Source organism: Lagenorhynchus albirostris, chromosome 1 (genome assembly GCF_949774975.1).
Source record: "Lagenorhynchus albirostris chromosome 1, mLagAlb1.1, whole genome shotgun sequence".
NCBI lineage: Eukaryota > Metazoa > Chordata > Mammalia > Artiodactyla > Delphinidae > Lagenorhynchus > Lagenorhynchus albirostris.
The window spans coordinates 124,825,319-124,843,471 of NC_083095.1; the positions used below are offsets into that span (position 1 = coordinate 124,825,319).

The following is an 18,153-nucleotide window of genomic DNA, read 5'->3' on the forward strand; positions in this document are numbered from 1 at the left end:
TCCCGACTTTACAAGCTTGAACTTTTGCCACCCTCGGACTAGCAGGAGCGCCCGAGGAGGTACCCCGCCGCGCCGGCTCCAGGGGCAAGAGCGGCCTTAACCCTTACCTCGCCGGGCGGCTCGCTGCTGCCGCCGCGCTCCCACCAGCTCGCCCCGGATCAGGCGGGCCCCGGCCCCCCAACCCACCCCCATTGCCATGGTGAAACGTCGCTGGGGAAATCACGAGCCCTACCCACATCCCTCTTCGTGGTGCAGAGAATAAACTGGGGAAGGGAAGGGGGTGGAGGAGTCGCCCAGCCCCGGGACGGCTGGCGGCCCGCCTAGCTCCGAGGTAAAGAGACTTGGCGACCGAGAGGAGCCCGAGAGAAGACCTTCTGCGCCTCTACCCCACCCTCTGCAACTCCCCTACCTCGAGCAAGCCTAGAATCCCGCTGCGCGAGGCATTCCACGCCCCTCGGTTGGCCGGGCGGCCAACCCCTGACTTCGCGCAGGGGGTGTGGAAACCTCGTGCTATCACGCTAGCTCCCGCTACTCCAACAAATCAGCCGCCCCCTGCTCCCAAGAGACGCAAGCCAGGAAAGCATACACGCACACCCATTTTTATTAGCCTTCCCTGGGATGGGGGTTTGTACCAATTCTAAAGTGCAATGTGTGTTTGTAAGTTTGTGCACAAGCCAGGGAGAGGCAAAGCGCCCCGTTTGTGTCCGAGTCTTAGAGAGTCCGCCGAGCCCTCGAGCAGCCCGCCCGTGGTTTGTGTAACCGCGTGTGTGTGTGTGTGTGTGTGTGTGTGTGTGTGTGTGTGTGTGCGGCGCGCGCTCGCATCCGTGCCCGCGGCGCACGCGAGCCAGAGAGCAGGCCGTGGGCGCTGTCAGGCCCGAGGCGGGGGGGCTGGGGCAAGCGTGGGGCGGGGGCCGGGGCTCGGCCCGCCCCGGGAGCCGGCCCCTCGGAGCCTCGGGCCCTGCAATGGGACGTGTTCTCCTTTAAGAGTTAAGAAACTTGAAACCTTGTTTGCGCAACAATCAGCGCCGCGGAGCCGCCAAAGTGTCTAGACTGGCATATGATGGGAGGCAGCCAATGACTCCGCGGCGCTCCTCCGGGGGCCCTCAGTGTGCGTTTGAGGAGAACAAAAAAGAGAGAGCCGAGCGGGGGAGCGAGCGAGGGAGACGAGCCGAGAGAAAGAGCCGCCGGGCGCTGCCTCGCCAGACCTCGCCGGGACCACGGGGCCACCGGGAGGCACTTTTTGTGGAGGGGGGAGGGGGGCGACCTCTGCAGCCGCAGCGTCCGGGGCGTCCGAGCGCAGCGTGGGGCGGGCTACGACCTCTGCCTCGGTGGATTGCATTTTTAATTAAGGATTCCCAGCAGCTCTTTGGGATTTTTACAGTTTCCACTCATGTGTTGACACCCGCGTTCTGGAGAAATTCGCTCCAAGTGCATCTAGCGCCTGGGACCTGAGACGGAGTTGGCTTTTCGTGCATGCAATTCCAGGGATTTTGGTTTTGTTTCGGGTTTCTTTTTCTTTCCTTTTTTTTTTTCTTTTTTTCTTTCTGCAGGGAGTAAGAAGGAAGTCGAGGGTATCAACAAGCCTGCCTTTCGGATCCTGCAGGAAAAGCCCATGTAGTGAAGTGCTTGGGTTTTAAAGGCAGGGCTTCCCAGACACATTTGGGGGGTTCGGCGCGAGCGCTTTGTGCTCATGGACCAGCCGCGTAACTTTTGAAGGCTCTCCGGCCCATGCGGGGTCTTGCTGGCGGCGCGCAGTCTGCAGTCCCTCTGAAGCGCCGGGGCTGGAGTTGCTGAGCTGCCCGGGCGCCGGGGTCCATGTAGTCGCGGGCCGAGCGCGGACTGCGGCTCGGCGTGCGCGCGTTCCCCGCCGTCCTGCCCTGGCGAGCTCCCTCATGTTGCAGCCCTGCGGCGCCCCTTCGACGACAGGCTGTGCGCGGTCTGCACGGCGCCCGGCGGCAGAGCTTCATGTGGGGCTGCGGCTCGCGCAGCCGGCGCCTCGCTGAGGAAACGGACCCCCGGTAACCGGAGACCGCCTCCCCCCCACCCCCGGCGCCAAAGGATATCGTATGTTCAGGTCCAAACGCTCGGGGCTGGTGCGGCGACTTTGGCGAAGTCGTGTGGTCCCCGACCGGGAGGAAGGCAGCGGCGGCGGCGGCGACGAGGATGGGAGCGTGGGCAGCCGAGCTGAGCCGGCCCCGCGGGCACGAGAAGGCGGAGGCTGCGGCCGCCCCGAAGTCCGCCCGGTAGCCCTGAGGCGGCCCCGGGACGCGGTGGGACAGCGAGGCGCCCAGGGCGCTGGGAGGCGCCGGCGCGCAGGGGGCCCCCCGAGGCCCATGTCGGAACCGGGGGCCGGCTCTGGGGGCTCCCCGCTGGACGTGGCGGAGCCGGGAGGCCGGGGCTGGCTGCCCGAAAGTGATTGCGAGACGGTGACCTGCTGTCTTTTCTCGGAGCGGGACGCCGCCGGCGCGCCCCGGGACGCCGGCGACCCCCTGGCCGGGGCGGCCCTGGAGCCGACGGGCGGCGGGCGGAGTCGTGAAGCCCGCTCGCGGCTGCTGCTGCTCGAGCAGGAGCTCAAGACGGTCACGTACTCGCTGCTGAAGCGGCTCAAGGAGCGCTCGCTGGACACGCTGCTGGAGGCGGTGGAGTCCCGCGGCGGCGTGCCGGGCGGCTGCGTGCTGGTGCCGCGCGCCGACCTCCGCCTGGGCGGCCAGCCCGCGCCGCCGCAGCTGCTGCTCGGCCGCCTCTTCCGCTGGCCCGACCTGCAGCACGCCGTGGAGCTCAAGCCCCTGTGCGGCTGCCACAGTTTCGCCGCCGCCGCCGACGGCCCCACCGTGTGCTGCAACCCCTACCACTTCAGCCGGCTCTGCGGGCCAGGTGAGCGCGCCGCGCCCGGCGGGCCCTCGGGGTTCCCTTCCCGCCCCCTTCCGCGGCCTCCTGTCTCTCCTTGACACCTCTGGCGGGCGGGCGGGCGGAGCTGAGGGTGCTCCCCCGGGTGCCCCTGGAGCTTGGGAGCTCCCAGTGGAGGCGCCTGACGCTGGCAGGAAAGCCGGGGAGTGGGGATGTGGGCGCACACGGCAACTTCGTCTTAAGGCTCCGGCAAACTCAGAAGGGTGCGCGTTGGAGTTTTCTCTTCAGCTAAAGGGACCTGAGGCAGGCTCCGGCTTTCCAGACGGTGGAAGAGGAGGGCAGGTCTAGAAGAGGCCAAAGACTTGAGCGCCCCCCTCCTCCAAGCCCATTTACCCCCAGTCCGTGCCCGGGCCTGTAGCATTTGTGTGCATATGCCTATACCTACGGTATATTATGCTTTGTCGTATCCAGGTAGATATATGTCGTGAAATTGGGTGTAGGCAGTTCATGGCTAGAGTCCAAAGTGTTTGTAAACTGTCCTACTTGTTCCTGTCTATACTGAGGAGCAAAGCTTTTGCGGGGTAACCCTCCTCAGAGTGGAGACCACCCTCTTGCTCTCTTGCCTCTTGATTGTTGCCAGCATCCCTTGGGTGTCCAATGCCAGGACCTTCTGTCATCGTCATTCTCAATCCTGTGCCCAGCTTTTCTAGAGAGCTGAGGGTCCTGGAGGTGTCTAGGTAGGGAAGGAAGCTGGATATTTTAGTACTTTTGAGAACTGCCCCCCTTCTTTGTCCTCTTCTTGGGATTTTTCTGCACACACCATCTACCCAGTCCTGCTTACCTGAGCGGGCCCTGGGTGCTGTAGCAGAGGTGAGGACAGAAGGAGACTCCAGGCAGGCCGGAAGCTTGCATCCTCACACACACCCCCCAGCGCCCCCTTCCCTTGCACTGCAGGGATCACACATTTTTAGCCTGTAGCATCTTCTGGGTGTATGCATCTTAAGTGGCACTGGGGGTTCTGCAGGGATGGGACTCTCTGAGGGTTATAGACTGTTGGGCCTGGGCAGGCTCTGAGTTCCTCTGGCCTGGCTCCTCTGGAGAGAGGCAGCACCCAGCCTGGGGGCATTTAAGAGGGTCAGATCACACAGGTCTCCTGACTCCCAGCATGGAAGGGGAGGGTGGGGCTAGAAGCATGGATTGGTCCCAGATGTCTTGTTGGTGTCTGGGGTGGTGGCTGGAGGGGAAGGACGGTGCCTCACTGGTGGTTCCTGAAGAGAGAGCACTGATGGGGGCTGGGGTGGGGAGAGGCAGCATTGATCTGGTTGCCCTGCGCCCCGCATGGTCGACTCCAGGCCTGATTCTCAGGGGCTTTGGGCAGTCGCTGGCCTGTGGCCCTCTGCGGGCTTTCTGTGTTCCTTGTTCTTCTTCTGACAGCTTTCCCTGGAAGTGGCTTTCTCTCCTCTTCCACCCTGGCTCCTCCCTGCCTCTGAGGAGGAGGGCCCTGTTTGTGGTTGCCCTGTCCCTGGTCCCGTTTTCAGGAGGAGAGAATTGGTGGGGGCCCCTCTGCTCTTCTAGAAGGCCCCGCTGGGCATTTTCTCTCTCACCACATCAGTCTGCTAGGGAATATTTGTTGAGCACTTACTCTGTGCCAGGCAGCATGCTGGGTGCTGTAGTGGGGAGAGTGGAAATATGAGTAGGATCCATGCCCTCAGGAAACAGAATCTTCGGGTTGTGGCGGGGGGGGGGGGAGGAGAGTTGGGACAGAGATGGGGGGAGCAGGGCCAGGCCAGAGGGTCTGAACTCTCAGAGCACTGTGGGGTGTGCATGTAACAGGAGCACCTCTAGGAGCCTCACAGCTCTAACCTGGAGCGGGGCCTTGGAAGATGGATGGGTAAGGGGAGGTGGGTGTCGAGGGGGAGGAGGAGAGGGCCTGCTGGGAGTCAGGGTACCAGGCAGGCTCAGGTGTGAGGGTGGGAAGGGGGTGGGGTAAAGAAAACTGGAGACAGGCAGGACCCACCCTGCCCATACTCCTTGGATAAGTCAGCTTGGGTCTTGGTTTGAGTTTGGTGGCCTTGAGCAGTTTTAAGTTGATGGGCAAACTGCAGTGGAATGGTTCTGACCCATAGACCTGGTCCTAGGCTCTGCCCGGCCGGTATCGACAACTTGACCTTCGAGGAGTAACCTCTCCTCTTAGTGTCTCTGTGGGTCAGTGCGGGCGCCTCTAGAAACGTTCTCCACCTCAAATTCCAGACTAAGCATTGGCACGTGACTCCTCTCCTCCTCCCAGAAGGAGGCGCTGTTGCAGGGACTGTGCCTGTTCTCCTGCTACTTCGTTTGCCGAAGCCCCGCCCCCCCACACCCTGTTCAAGCCACCCCGGGGGCCGTTGGGAGGACTGGTGGTCTGGGAAGAGTTTCCGGTAGGCACCACGCTGACCCTCTTGCTCCTTTCATGCCTGATGGCTTGGGCCGCCTGGACTGAGGACTGGGGGAGCCCTTTGCTGTCCACCCCACCGCCGCCTCCTGGCCGCCAGCCTGGCTCCCGGAGCTGGGCTGGTGCATAGCTGGAGCTCAGCCGTGCGCGTCCTGATAAGGAGACTGCTCCTTCCTGGGCTCTGGGGGAGAGGGCTGGGGCACTGGGGCAGGTACACCCATAGAGAGTACGCTGGAACACCCAGCGGGCCAACTGAGGGACACCCACCGGCCCCCCAGTGCCCCCCAGGCCCCCACAGGGATCCCTAGTGAGACGGCCCCTTTCTGGGCAGTGCGGCCCCCTGCTGCTCAGGGCAAACCCTGCTCCATCTTTCAACTTGCTTTGGGGCATTGGGGCCAATTCCCCTCTTTGGGCCTCTTTTCTCATCTGTAAAGCGAGGGAGTGGTGAACAGAATCTCTGAGGGTCTGCTGGGAGGATTCCAGGTGACACAGGCCTGCCCTCTCCCCCATGCTTGTCTCAGAAAGTGGGGTCCTGTGTGCCCAGCTCTGCCCTGGGCTTCCCGCTCCCGTGGGAGTCAGGCCCTAGCTTTCCCTCCCTCTGGTGTATCTTTCTGTCCCTGGAAAAGCCAGTTCGCTGAGCTTGGTGCCTATGTGGACGGAAATGTGGAGAAATGCTTTAATCACAGTTCTAACCTGTGTTTATAGAGATCCTTTCTCCCGAAAGTATCCATTAACTTTGGAATAAATCTCCTGCTCTTTGCTTCACCACTTTTTTTTTTTCTGTAATTATATTCAGTAAATTACTATTATCCAAATTGCGCCAGGGAAAGAGAGACGCTGCAAGAGAGAACTTCTAAACGACTGGAGGAGGCCGCCTAGGAAAACACAGGGTTCCCAGGCCAGGACTATAGGAATTAGAATGGGCTAGAAAGTTTTCCTTTTATTTGGCCTGGCATTATCCCTTTGAAATGAGATCAATTTCAAGTTGGGCTTCCAAGCCCCCGCCCCGCCCCTCTGGCGGCCCCTGGGCCCTGCCCGCCCTGCTCCTCCGAGCTCCTCCTTGGAGGTGAGGAAGGGGTGATAATGTGCAGTGTGCCTCTTGCCGGCGCCAGCCTGCCGCGCTGTTTATCTGGCTGCCGGGGGAATCTGGGCAATTAGGCTCTGCCGGCCTTAAAGCACCAGGAGCTTCTCTTCTGTGTTTCCCACCCTGGGCCTTGGGGTTGAGCCTTCAGGTCCTGGGGCTGGAGGGGAAAGGCACCCAGGAGGGCACCCCTTGGGAGGGTGAAAGCTGGGAGGCCCAGGGAGGCGCGTGGACCTTTCCTAAAAGCAAGATGCTAGGCTGCACAGATCGGGGTGGAAGGTAATGTCTTCAACTGAAAGGTTACCAGGCAGTGGGAGAGGCTGTGAACTCTTCTGGCTTTAGAATTAGGGTCTAGATCCCGAAAGGCTAAGTACCCCCCTGGGGGCTAACCAGAGCCTGAGCTGCATTGGGCTGAGCGCTAGCCTTCTGGTACACTCGGCCCCTGGCTGACTGCTCTCACTTCTGAAGGAAGTTGGAGGAGATTCCTGAAGTTGATGCCTGAGGCTGGCTGTCTGGGGGGGCTGGAGTTTCTGATCTCTCTTTCTCCCTCCCTCCCTCCCTCCCTCCCTCCTTCCCTCCTGCCTATGATCATTTCTTTCTGAGAGGCCTGCAGGGCTCTAAGGGTTCTCCCCTTAAAGTTTAGAGAACGTGGGCTTCCCTGGTGGCGCAGTGGTTGAGAGTCTGCCAGCCGATGCAGGGGACACGGGTTCGTGCCCCGGTCTGGGAGGATCCCACATGCCGCGGAGCGGCTGGGCCCGTGAGCCATGGCCACTGAGCCTGCGCGTCCGGAGCCTGTGCTCCGCAACGGGAGAGGCCACAGCAGTGAGAGGCCTGCGTACCGCAAAAAAAAAAAAAAAAAAAAAAGTTTAGAGAACGTAAGTTATTATTTAGAAATCAACACAACTTTTCTAAGTACTGAGATAGCTTCTAAGACGGGAGTGTGGACAGAGGGCCTGGAGGCAGCCTACACTTTCTCTTCGGACCTTTTGTCCCACCTGAGTTCATGTCCTGGGGCTCCATCCTCCCAGATCTGTGGAGGGAGGGTGGATGTGTTGGAGTGAGGCCGAGGTGCCAGTTAAAGGTTCCTCAGTGTTGTTCATAGCAGCGTTATTCCTGAGAGCCAAAAGGTGGAAACAGTCCGAGTGTCCATTAGCTGACGGATAAACAAAATGTGTGCTATAGTCACCCAGTGGAATACCATTCAGCCATGAACAAGAATGAAGTACGATAGAAGTGACAGCATGGAAGAGCCTGGAAACCAGTATGCTAAGTGAAAGAAGCCAGACACAAAAGGCCTTCTGTTGTAGGAATCCATTTGTGTGAAACGTCCAGAATAGGCAAACCCGCGAGGAGAGTCAGTAGATTTGTGGTTGCCTGAGGTTTGGGAATTGGGGGAATAGGGACTGGCTGTGAATGGGGCAGGGTTCCTTTTGGGGTGATGAAAATGTTCTGTAATTAGTTGGTGGTATTGGTCTCACAACTCTGAATGTACTAAGAACCACTGAATTGTATATTTTAAAAGAGTAGATCTTAGGGTATGTGAATGATAACTCTGTTGTTTTTTTTAAAAAGTAACTTGCTGTTGGTCCTGAACTGGCCTCCCCCTTTGTTCAGCTGAAGAAGGATAACATCTCCTGCCTCCCTGTGTGGCCTTGGGTGGGCCCTTTACCTCCCTCCACCCCACTTGCCCCATCAATTAAAATAAGGAATTGAGTTGGGGGGGACCTCTGACATTCTAAATCCCCGTGTCTTGGGGTGCAGTCTCTTTTTTACTTGCCTAGGATGGAAGTTAGTGATGTGCTTCCAATCTCTGTGCAGATCGTTTTGCTGGAACGAAGGGGGGTGTGGGTGCTGGTAGAGTCCCTCCTGACAGCTTTGCAGTTCCTCACTGGCGGGTGTGTCTGATGTCCCAAGTCTGTAGATTTGCTTTCTGTCTCACTCATGCATTAGAGCCCCCAGCCCAGGTGTGGGCATGGGTGGTGGGTGTCACTCAAGGCCCAGACGGCTCCTGTGAGGGGGATCTTCATGAGCTTCCCGCCCCCGTCCCCCCCGCCCCCCCTTTACAGGTCCCAGGTAAGCAGCCCCAGGCGGAGATGCTGGGGTTGATTACAGTGGCTTGACTCCAGCTTCCACAGCCCATTGCTGCCAGGTTTCACTTTGGGGGGCAGATCTGGGGGCAGATGTCCAGAGCTCCCTACTATGTATGGCCTGGGCCTCAGCCAATTAGATGTTTGCAAGAGGAACCCGGACACAGGAGTTGCAGACCTTCTGATAAGTTAGTGGGGTAGTGGAAAGGACATGAGGCTGGGGGTCAGGATACCTGGCCTCTGGTTCTGCCTCTACACCAGCTCCCTGTCTGGCCCTCAAGGAGTCACTTCTACTCTTCAGGCCTCAGTCTTCTCCTCTGTACAGTGGGAGCATTGGCTTCAATTCTCTTTCCCTGTGGAGCGCTAGCCCTACCTGTATTTTGCCTCTTGTCCTGAGAGTCTGGTCTGTAGCCCCTCCAAGACTGGTGGATAAGGGGGTTCCTACTGAAGGCAAATAGCCCCCCTCCTTGAGTCTTGTTTGAGGTCTCCTTTGGGTCACCCTTTTGGCCCCATAGGTCCTCTTTCTCCACACTTTCGTCCACTGATGCCCCCAACTTTACCATTATCCTTGTCACCATTGTCTTTGTCCACATCTGTTTACTGAACGCTTTCTGTGCATATGATGTACCAGACCCAGCTGGGATGAAGGGGTAGAAGATAGGGTGCCTCTTGACTGCCTGTCTCATTGGGGTGTAGAGCAGAGTCAGGCCTGGGCTCAAAGCCCAGCTCCACCATGATTGGCTGGGGAACAGTGGGCAAGTCAGTCTTCTCATCTGTGAAATGGGAATGATAATGGTCATCTTATTTATTTTTAAGAAAGGAGAAAATGAAAATAGGCACCCAATGAGCATGATTAACCACTCTGTACCTAAGGTCCAAAAGAATAAAATACAATGAATGAAATTGAAAGGTCCCAGCACAGAGAGAGACACAGGGTACACATTCAGCAAATGTTTGCTTCGCTCCCAGTGGCTAATCCATGATTCATTTTCCTTCTCCCTAACTCCAGTCCACAAAAGATTCCCTGTTTTTAGACTGCAGCGCCTTCACTTTGTTGAAGTCATTTCTAGCTGGAAAAGCCGGGGTGGGGAAGAGGTGAAGCTGCCTGCTCCTGCGACTAATTGTGCCTTATTATAATTGTGCAAAACACTTATTACCCCTTGTGTCATTCCTGATACCTGCCTAATAATAGTTATTACCACTTTACTACCACTGAGAGTTTGTTTTAGTTTGCGATTTGATGGCCTTTAGTTTCTTTTAAGGAAAATGAAGGGTCATTTCATTCGTGCAAATTGTTACTTAGTTAAGCAAATTGTTACTTCCCAGAAAGCAAGAGGCCTAAGGAATTCTTCTGAAGACAAAGTATATGTTTTTAAGGACAAGTATTTTAGGCAAATGAAAGGAAACCCAAAGAAAAATACCATAGACAATAAAGAATCGCAGAGGGTCTGATCTGGAAGGCCACGGAGATTGTGTGTACCACCCCTTCTCTTTACAAAGGGGGAGACTGAGGCCAAGAGCTGGCAGTGACTGGTTTAAGGTCTCCCATCGGGGGAGCTGGATTTGGCTTCCTGGGTTCCAACCAGTCATGTCCTCCTCCTTGCCCTGAAGGTCATTTGCTCTAATGTAGTTTGTTTGAAAGGGAGCTCCTCTGTCTATGTGGGCCTCTGCAGTCAGTCACTTCTGACTAGAGTTGCCAAACTTAGCAAAGAAAATTACAGAATTCCCTGTTAAGTTTGAATTTCAGGTAAACAGCACATAATATTTTAGTATAAGTATGTCCCAGATATTGCAAGGGACATACTTATGCTAAACGTTTATGCCATGTATATCCAAAATTCAACTTTAACCAAGCATCCTGTATTTTAACAGGCCACCTTAGCTTTGACTTTCCCTGTACCCCTGTTTCTCTCATTATAATAACAATAGTTACTGTTTGTGGAGGTATTTTTCTTCAGTACCAAGAGCTGTATTGAGCATTTTACATACATTATTTCCTTTTGCCCTCCTGGCAAACCTGGGAGGTCTCTATGATTATTGTCCCCATTTTAGAGCTGAGGAAACAGGCTCAGAGAGGTGAGGTAACTTGCCTGAGGTCACACAGCCAAAGGTGACAGAGCAGGGATTGAGCCCAGGTCTGTACCCCAAGTTTGTGGCTTTCCCTGTTGGCCAGTGCTGTTCCAGGGGACTGGGGCAGCAGAGGTGCTGGGTTCCTGGGAGCTGGGTTTATTATTTGAGGAAACCAATAATCAAAAGCCTGTAGAACCCCCATGTGTGAACTCTCCCATCCCAGCAGTGACATGTTGTCTCCTGTCTTCCAGAATCACCACCACCCCCCTACTCTCGGCTGTCTCCTCGCGACGAGTACAAGCCACTGGGTAAGTGTGTCCTCCTTCTGACCTTTGGGGAGGTGCCTCCTTCCCAGGCTCCCACAGGGCCCTGCCTCAGTGCTGAAGGGCCAGAGAAGGAGGGGAGGGAGGGATCACCAGCCTGGTTGCCTTTGAAATGGGGTGGGTGAAGTTTTACAAACACAACCCCGGTTGGGCCAGAGCCGACCCAGCCTTTGCAGTGCCTTTGCAGCGAGCTATTTACGTCTTGAAATTCCTCGCTCATCATTAACCTCTCTGTGACCTTTAACCATGGGCCTGTGGGAGACGAATGGGTTTCAGCTTCAACATCTTGTTGATGCTGGTGGGTTGATGTTTCTGTCTCTTTTCCTCTCCTTCCCTCCCAGCCTTACGTGGTTCTCCTTTGGTGTGTATTAATTAGCACTATGACAGATAGGCTGAGCACGGTCACTGTTGAGACGAGCTATATGTTTCCCCCCCTTCTTTTAAGCCAAGAAGTTCACCTGGGCAGAAACAACAGCTGGAACGTTTAGAAAGCAAGTGTCTTGGTACACCAAGCCCCTGGCATGGAGGGTACCCCTCAGTGGTAGTGTCATTGTAGGCAGGGCCCATTCAGAGGTAGAACGTGTTTTCTGTAAAGCCTTGGGGCTAAATGAGCAGCCCGTACGCTGGGGTAGATGCATGTGGTTTTAAAAGTAGAAATGGCTCATTTCCTGGCCCTCCTGGTTCCTCCAGTGGAGAATCCCAGTGGTGGGGTGAGTATGGCCTGAATAGTACCGGGAGAGTGACTTTGTGACCGTGGGTAGCTGCCGTGGGCCTCGAGCTTTAAATGTCAGATGGCGTGGCACTGATGCTGACACATTCCACCAGTGACCACAAAAAGTGGGTTTTGTTTTGTTTTTGGTAAAGGCCTCTTCCCGGTAGCGTGTGTCAGCATCATCTGGGAGGTCACTTCTAAGTGTCATAAACTCTGAGGCATCCAGTCCAGTTTTCCTTCCAGGCCCTCCTGTGGAGACAGGAGTGCCCACCGGGTCCCTTCAGGAGTTTGTCCTTCTCAGTCTAGGAGGACAGAGGCTGTCCCATGACGGTGTATGAGTCAGTGGCTTAACGATGGCAACTTCCTCATTGTTTTTCCTGAAGTACGGTCATACCATGGATGGAGGAGCTTCATTTAGTTCTCCGGGGAACTGGAGTGATCATCTGGTGGGACCCTGTCACTTTGTAGACAAGGAATCAGGCCGAAGGTCAGGGAGAACCGCCCAGCTGATGAGCAGTGGGGCTGAGGCGGAAACCCAGAGCAGCCCCTGTTCAGCTCAGCGGTTCCCCATCCTTGCCTCCCAGGCCCGTCTCAGCATTTTTCTTTTTTTTTCTTTTTTGCGGTACGCGGGCATCTCACTGCTGTGGCCTCTCCCATTGCGGAGCACAGGCTCCGGACGCGCAGGCTCAGTGGCCATGGCTCACGGGCCCAGCCTCTCCGCAGCATGTGGGATCCTCCCAGACCGGGGCACGAACCCGTGTCCCTTGCATCGGCAGGCGGACTCTCAACCACTGCGCCACCAGGGAAGCCCAGCATTTTTTAAGTTAACATAATTGCACTAGTCGCTTAGAAGATCCCTCATTCTAGTAGAGGAAAAGGAAAACCCTCAAACATTCTTAGTAAGTGTAGCACCTGAGCTTGAATGTCAAGGATCATTGCCCCAAGGAATCGTGGGTCAGCCGGTGATAAAGCCACAGAAATCAGGACTCCATCCAGCGGGGCAAAGTGACCATTTGGAAATCAGCAGGTGTCCCGGTTATTTTACAAGTGGGACAACTGCGACGGAGAAAGAGGAAGTGACACTTGCTGGTGGTCATACAGCTCAAGGGTCCAAAAACGACAGGCCACCATTTGTTTTTGTGTGGCTCTTGAGCTAAGAGTGGTTTTTACTTTTTAAAACGGTTAAGAAAAAAAAAAAAAACCACCAGAAGCATGTCTTTTGTGACATGTGAAAACTATATGAAATTCAAATTTCAGAGTCCATAACAAAGTTCTGCTGGAACCCAGCTGTATTGTCTGTGGCCACTTCCGCAGGACAGCAGCAGAGGTGGATAGTTGCGATGGAGATTGTAGAGCTCACAAAGCTGAAAATATTCACTACGGGGCCCTTTGCAGGCAAAGCTGGTGACCCCTGATTTTGCTGAGTAAGAGTGGAAGCGGGACTCGAACCTGGGGCTCCGGCTTCCAGATGAGGTTCTTCCTTGGGGCTCGAGCAGTGACCAAGGTTGGAGTGTTCTTTTTCTACAGCAGCCTCGTAGGGCCTCACTAGAAGCACTAGACGTGAACCTTTGGAGAGTGCATGGCAGGGACTTATAGCTGCGAAGGATGGAAAACACCCATCACCCCCACTCCTGGAACGTTCGTCAAGCTGTCTGTGTTGGCTCCACAGCGGTTCACTAAGAAACAGGGTTCAGCCTGGGGTGTTGCTACTTCGGACAATAAGTGGCAGCAAGACTTGGGGCCTGAACACTTGGGGAAGATTAGGTCTGAAAAGCAAAGAGGTTCCCACTTAAGCACGGAGGTTATTATCTTCTTTTAAAGAGATTTTCCATCTGTCCCTATTTTCCTCCAAACACATTTGACCAGCAGATAACTTTTTCAGGCCCCGATAAACAGCCCGAGTTATTTTTTGTATTATTTTCTTTTCCTTGCATTGTTAGTTTTTCATAAACAAAAAGTCATTTCACTTCTAAGCCACTGTGATCACATAAAACCAAAAAAACAAAATAAAACCCGGAACACCCAGTCAGCATCTGGCAAGTGGGAGACGAGAAAGAAAGAAAAAGAAAAAGGCCAAATTGTTTAAGGTTTCATCTTCCCGCTCCCCAGGCCACGTGGTAGAAGGAAAAAATTCCTACAGGATCGAATGGAATTCTAGCTAGCTAGGGCCTAGGCTAACGGTTTTTGTGCCAGGATTCCCCAGCTTGGAGTGGCTCTCCTGAGCCAGGTGGGACCAGCCGAGCCACATCTGGGTTGTGCTGGGTGAGAAGATGAAAGATACTACAAGCCTCACAGAAAGAACATGCCTTCCATCTCCTGGACAGACCTGTCCCTTAACGGGGACAGCACCCCGTTACTGGTAGCAGAGGCAGAGGCCCAGGAAAAACTTTCCAAGTCGGCCTGCCCCCCAAGGCATCCGCTTGTCCCGCTAATAGCTCAGCGTTCAAGAGAAAACGTGCAAAAAGAATTTCCCTTCCCCATCTAAGTGCACTGCAGACAGGGGAAAACAAATAGCGCACGCCATGTGAGGTACTTAAAACTATTTAAACAACAATGAACGCCTTGAAAAAAAAAAAAAGAAAAGAAAAAAATAGTCTAGACATTGAAATTTGCTCTGGGAGTGGGTTTGGATGTGAGGGTGGGGGAGGGGAGAGAGAAAAAAGTTAATCTGGGAGCAAATGCTTGAGCCCTTAATTAGAGGGGTGTAAGCGGGACAGAGTGAGGATGGCTGGTAACTTGTTAAAACAGAGTTTCCCCAGCTCCAGAGGGAGGAAGGAAGGAAGGAAGGAAGCAAGAAGGAACAACTTCAAGAATTTTAATGGTTGTAATTAAGTACAGCAGCTATGAATTTTTAGGGGCTTAATTTAACCTTACCCAAGAAGGCTCCAAGTTACTACTTGCTCGGTCCCCTGAACTTGGGTTATTTCTGTGGCCAGAGCAATTGAAACTTTTTCAGGTGCCAGGGCTGCAGCAGCCAGCATTTTCCAGAAGGGTTCCAGGGTTGGCTGGCCTGGTCTCGTGCGATCTTGGGGCGGGGAGTGGCAGAAGAAAGTTGTGGGGGACATGCTACCTTGAGAAACAAGAGAGGAACACCCCACAGCCAACTTAAGTTCTCTTTCTCTTTCCTCCTGTAGATCTATCTGATTCCACATTGTCTTACACTGAAACGGAGGCCACCAACTCCCTCATCACGGCTCCGGGTGAATTCTCAGGTTGGCATTTCTTTTTTCCCTGCATGTTGCCATTGTGTTGAACTTTATAGGAGGGGGACAAGTGGCAGGGGCCTGACGGAGGTCTTGTTGATGTCCCCCCTCCTTTTCTTTTCCCTGGGCCTCCCACCCCTCGAGGAGAAGACTGCCAGGGTCTTCATCACAGGTGTTCTTGGGGTTAAGAACAATCTGTATGAATGAAGCCTAAGGATGAGAACTTTTCAAGTGCCTGGCAATCCATGCTCTGACCAGTTTTCTCTTGTGGACATGATAAAAACCCAGCCCAGTTCTCCATCCCGATTTTGCGAGGGATCCTCTCCCCAAGCTGGCTGAGAGGCAGCAAAATGGACGTGTTTGTTTACGTTTGTCTTCTTGGGTTTCTCCTTCTGTCCCTGCTCTGGGGAAGGACCGATGCGCAGGGTCAGAAGAGGGGGAAATGGAGTGGGTAGAACGATCATGGGGGAGAGTCTAGCAAGCGAGGAGTTTTCCAGAGGCTGGTGGTTTCCGTGTCTCTCCCTGAGCACTGGGTGCTGGGCTAGGAAGCAGAGAGAACCCTGATTTGGAGCCTCCCCTACTTCCCACATTTAAGACTTGGCAATAGGGACCCTCACGTTCTGGGGAACACCTGAATCAAGCTTTCCTTGAGAAATGCCATGTTGGTGGTGACCCGGGGGCTTCGAGGGCCAGGAGGGGCTCAAGTGCTGAGATCTGTGGGGTCTTTTGGGAGCATGGCGGGTAGGGTGCGCTGTGAGGACAGCTGGGGCTTGTGGCCTGGCTCTGTGCTGCGTTGGGTGACAGCCGCTCGGGCGGGAGATGCTTCCCCAGCAGCCTGTGTTGGCTGCTTTGAGAAGGCCTGTGTTTGCCTGCATCTGAGCCGTCCTCCCCGGACCCCACACCCTGTCATAATGGCAACAACAGTCATTGTAGCTATCTACTGAGTGTTTACTTTGGGCCACATCCTATACTCGGGCCCCTTGAGAAGCATCATCTCAGAAGAGCAGTAAAGTGACTTGCCCAGGGTTGCGTAGGAGCAGAGCCATTTGCCACTATGTCACTGTGCTTCTGACCACTGTTCTGTCCCCCACTTCTCTGCAAGGGCTGGATGTACCTCCAGTGAACTTATTTCGCATGAAGCTCTGTCATTCCTGCCATACTCTTCCCACGCCTCTACGGGTGTCACAGTGTTGGCTGCTCAGGGCCTGTCCAGTCCCCGTGTCCAGAGCCCTTCCCCATCCGTTCCATGTTCCATCACAGCCGTGGGAGATCACAAGAGTACGTCTGTTTCGAAGATAGAGAAACTAGAAACCAGAGCAGGAAGTGACTTGCCCAGGGGTACAGTAGAGCTTATGGCGCAGCTGGTACTGGGGTCTAGGGCTTCTGGGTCCCACTTGCCTTCTGGTCTCTGGGGGCCCCTCTCATTGGCCCACTTTGTTTTCATCCCCGCCTTTTGGCCTTACTTGTTAAAACGTCTTTCCCTGAAAGACCCAACCAGATGAACGCAAGAAGTGGACGTTTTAATCCATTCTTCTTTCTCTGTGCCTACGTGGTTGGAAGCCACATACAATTTTGAAGCAAGAGGCTTAAAAGTATTTCTGAATGCAAGATTCCATGTCCCTGCCAACCGTCAGAGTGTATTTAACTTAGACGGATTGCGCTGGCGTTGGTTGTATGGACAGATGGGTAGTTTTTCATCATCTCTTCCCCTCATTGTTAATGGCGGAAACTGCCGTGTGTGGAGGTGCCTTACGGGTTCATGGTGTGTCCTCAGATGTGATCTCTGTCATCCCAGAGCTGGCCTGGTGTGTGACACAGGCTGGAGAGAGCAGACCCCAGAGCACCTGCAGGAGGCCCCTCCCTACCTCCGGTTCCCAGGAGAGAGCACCCTCTGGAGGCTGGAAGGTCTCCGGAGACCCTGAGGCCATTAGGTTGGGCTGCCTTCGGGGCCCAGTGGGCCTGTGTTTGGGATTCCCATGCAGCTATCCCAGAGCGACCTTTGGTGCTGACTGGTGAGAAGGCCCTGTTGTGATGCTCTTTACCGTGGATGAGGATTGCGTGGCTCTCATGGGAAAATCTGGCCTCCATTGCCTTGGGATTCTAAGGGACTGAAGGAACTGGGGAGGAAGTTTGGGATTTCCTTTTGGGGGTTGATTGGTCTGGGTTGCAGGTGGTCTCGGTAGGCGTTCCCCATTGTAGTCATCCAGGCCCCTCCCAGGGATGGCGTGGGTCTCCTCCCACTCTGCGGGCTCACAGTTCAGCTTTTCTAGCTTACTTGTGCCATGGGGATCCGAGGACCGATGGGTTGGCCCTGCCCCTGCCTCCTGGATGCGTGTAGAGCTGGGGCTGTGGGTGGCTGTTACCTTGGAGGACAGGCTCAGGGAGGGAGGCCCTGCAGGGTGAGAAGAAGGCCCAGAGGGGTCTCAGTGGATGGTGAAGCAAGACTCATCCTGCAAAGATGGGAGGCAGGGCAGGAGGTGAGGTCAGAAAGCTGAGGAGCACAGGCAGGTAGAATGCGTTGGGACAGACCAGGCGTTTGATGCTCAAGGACAGATGGTAAGGATGCTGATGCTGACGTTTATTTATTTAACGTTGACATTCACTACTTAGCCCTTTGCTGACTGCTGGTCATTCTTCATCTCGCTGACTCCTTATCACAACCCAGCGAGACACATTTGATTCCCCCTGTTTCAGAGGTGAGGAAACCGAGGCTCATGGCCAGGCCAGCTGCCCAGATTCCCAAACTGTAAGTGGCAGGCTTGGGGTGGGAGACTGAGCGGTGTGACTGCGCAGCCTTCCACAGCAAGGATCCCCGTCCTTCTCCCTGAGCCACACCTGGCAAGGTGGAGTGATCAAAAGGAGGCCAGGGACAGCCTGTCCTGATTGAAGTACTAGGGACAGGGCTGGGGCCTGGCTAGAGGCACAGGGCCCTGTGCTTCTCCGTGTCCCCACCGGGTGAAGCTTGCCCACCACCCGGAGACCACCCGCAGCCCCCTCTGTCTCCCTGCATCCTGGAGGGTGGGGGGTGGGCAGCGCTGTCCCTGAGAGCCTGGCCTCTCTCAGCGTCTTGGGATGGGTGTTGCTGGAGCAGGGTGTCTGCAGCTCCGGGACGGAGGCTGCCCTTGTTTGTCTTGCACAATGACAATCCCAGCACCCGACCTGAGGCTGGCTATTTTTATCCAGCGCCAAGGTCTCTGCTTCACTTTCCCGTCCTGTTGCTGAGGCCACTTTAGGGGAAATGGGGGGATTTTGAGGCTTAGTCACAGCCAGGGCAGTTGAGGATGCATCGGTGGGCAGGGTGGGGGGCAGCAGGACAGGAGACTGTCTTGTTTCAGCCTTCTGATGAATGCTTGACACCCTCTCATCTGATCTCTGCGTCGGCTCCAAATGTCGATACGT

General features: G+C 55.2%; 1 protein-coding gene across 1 annotated transcript in view; it reads left to right on the plus strand.

Annotated features, from left to right (window-relative positions):
• Positions 1-1,022: 1,022 nt before the first annotated feature.
• Positions 1,023-18,153, plus strand: part of SMAD6 (SMAD family member 6) — a 75,724-nt gene continuing 58,593 nt past the window's right edge. The window contains exons 1-3 of the mRNA XM_060152625.1: positions 1,023-2,874; positions 10,768-10,824; positions 14,686-14,763. Of these exons, the coding sequence (XP_060008608.1) occupies positions 2,067-2,874; positions 10,768-10,824; positions 14,686-14,763 (943 nt within the window). The 5' untranslated portion in view covers positions 1,023-2,066. The remainder of the gene's footprint in view (positions 2,875-10,767; positions 10,825-14,685; positions 14,764-18,153) is intronic.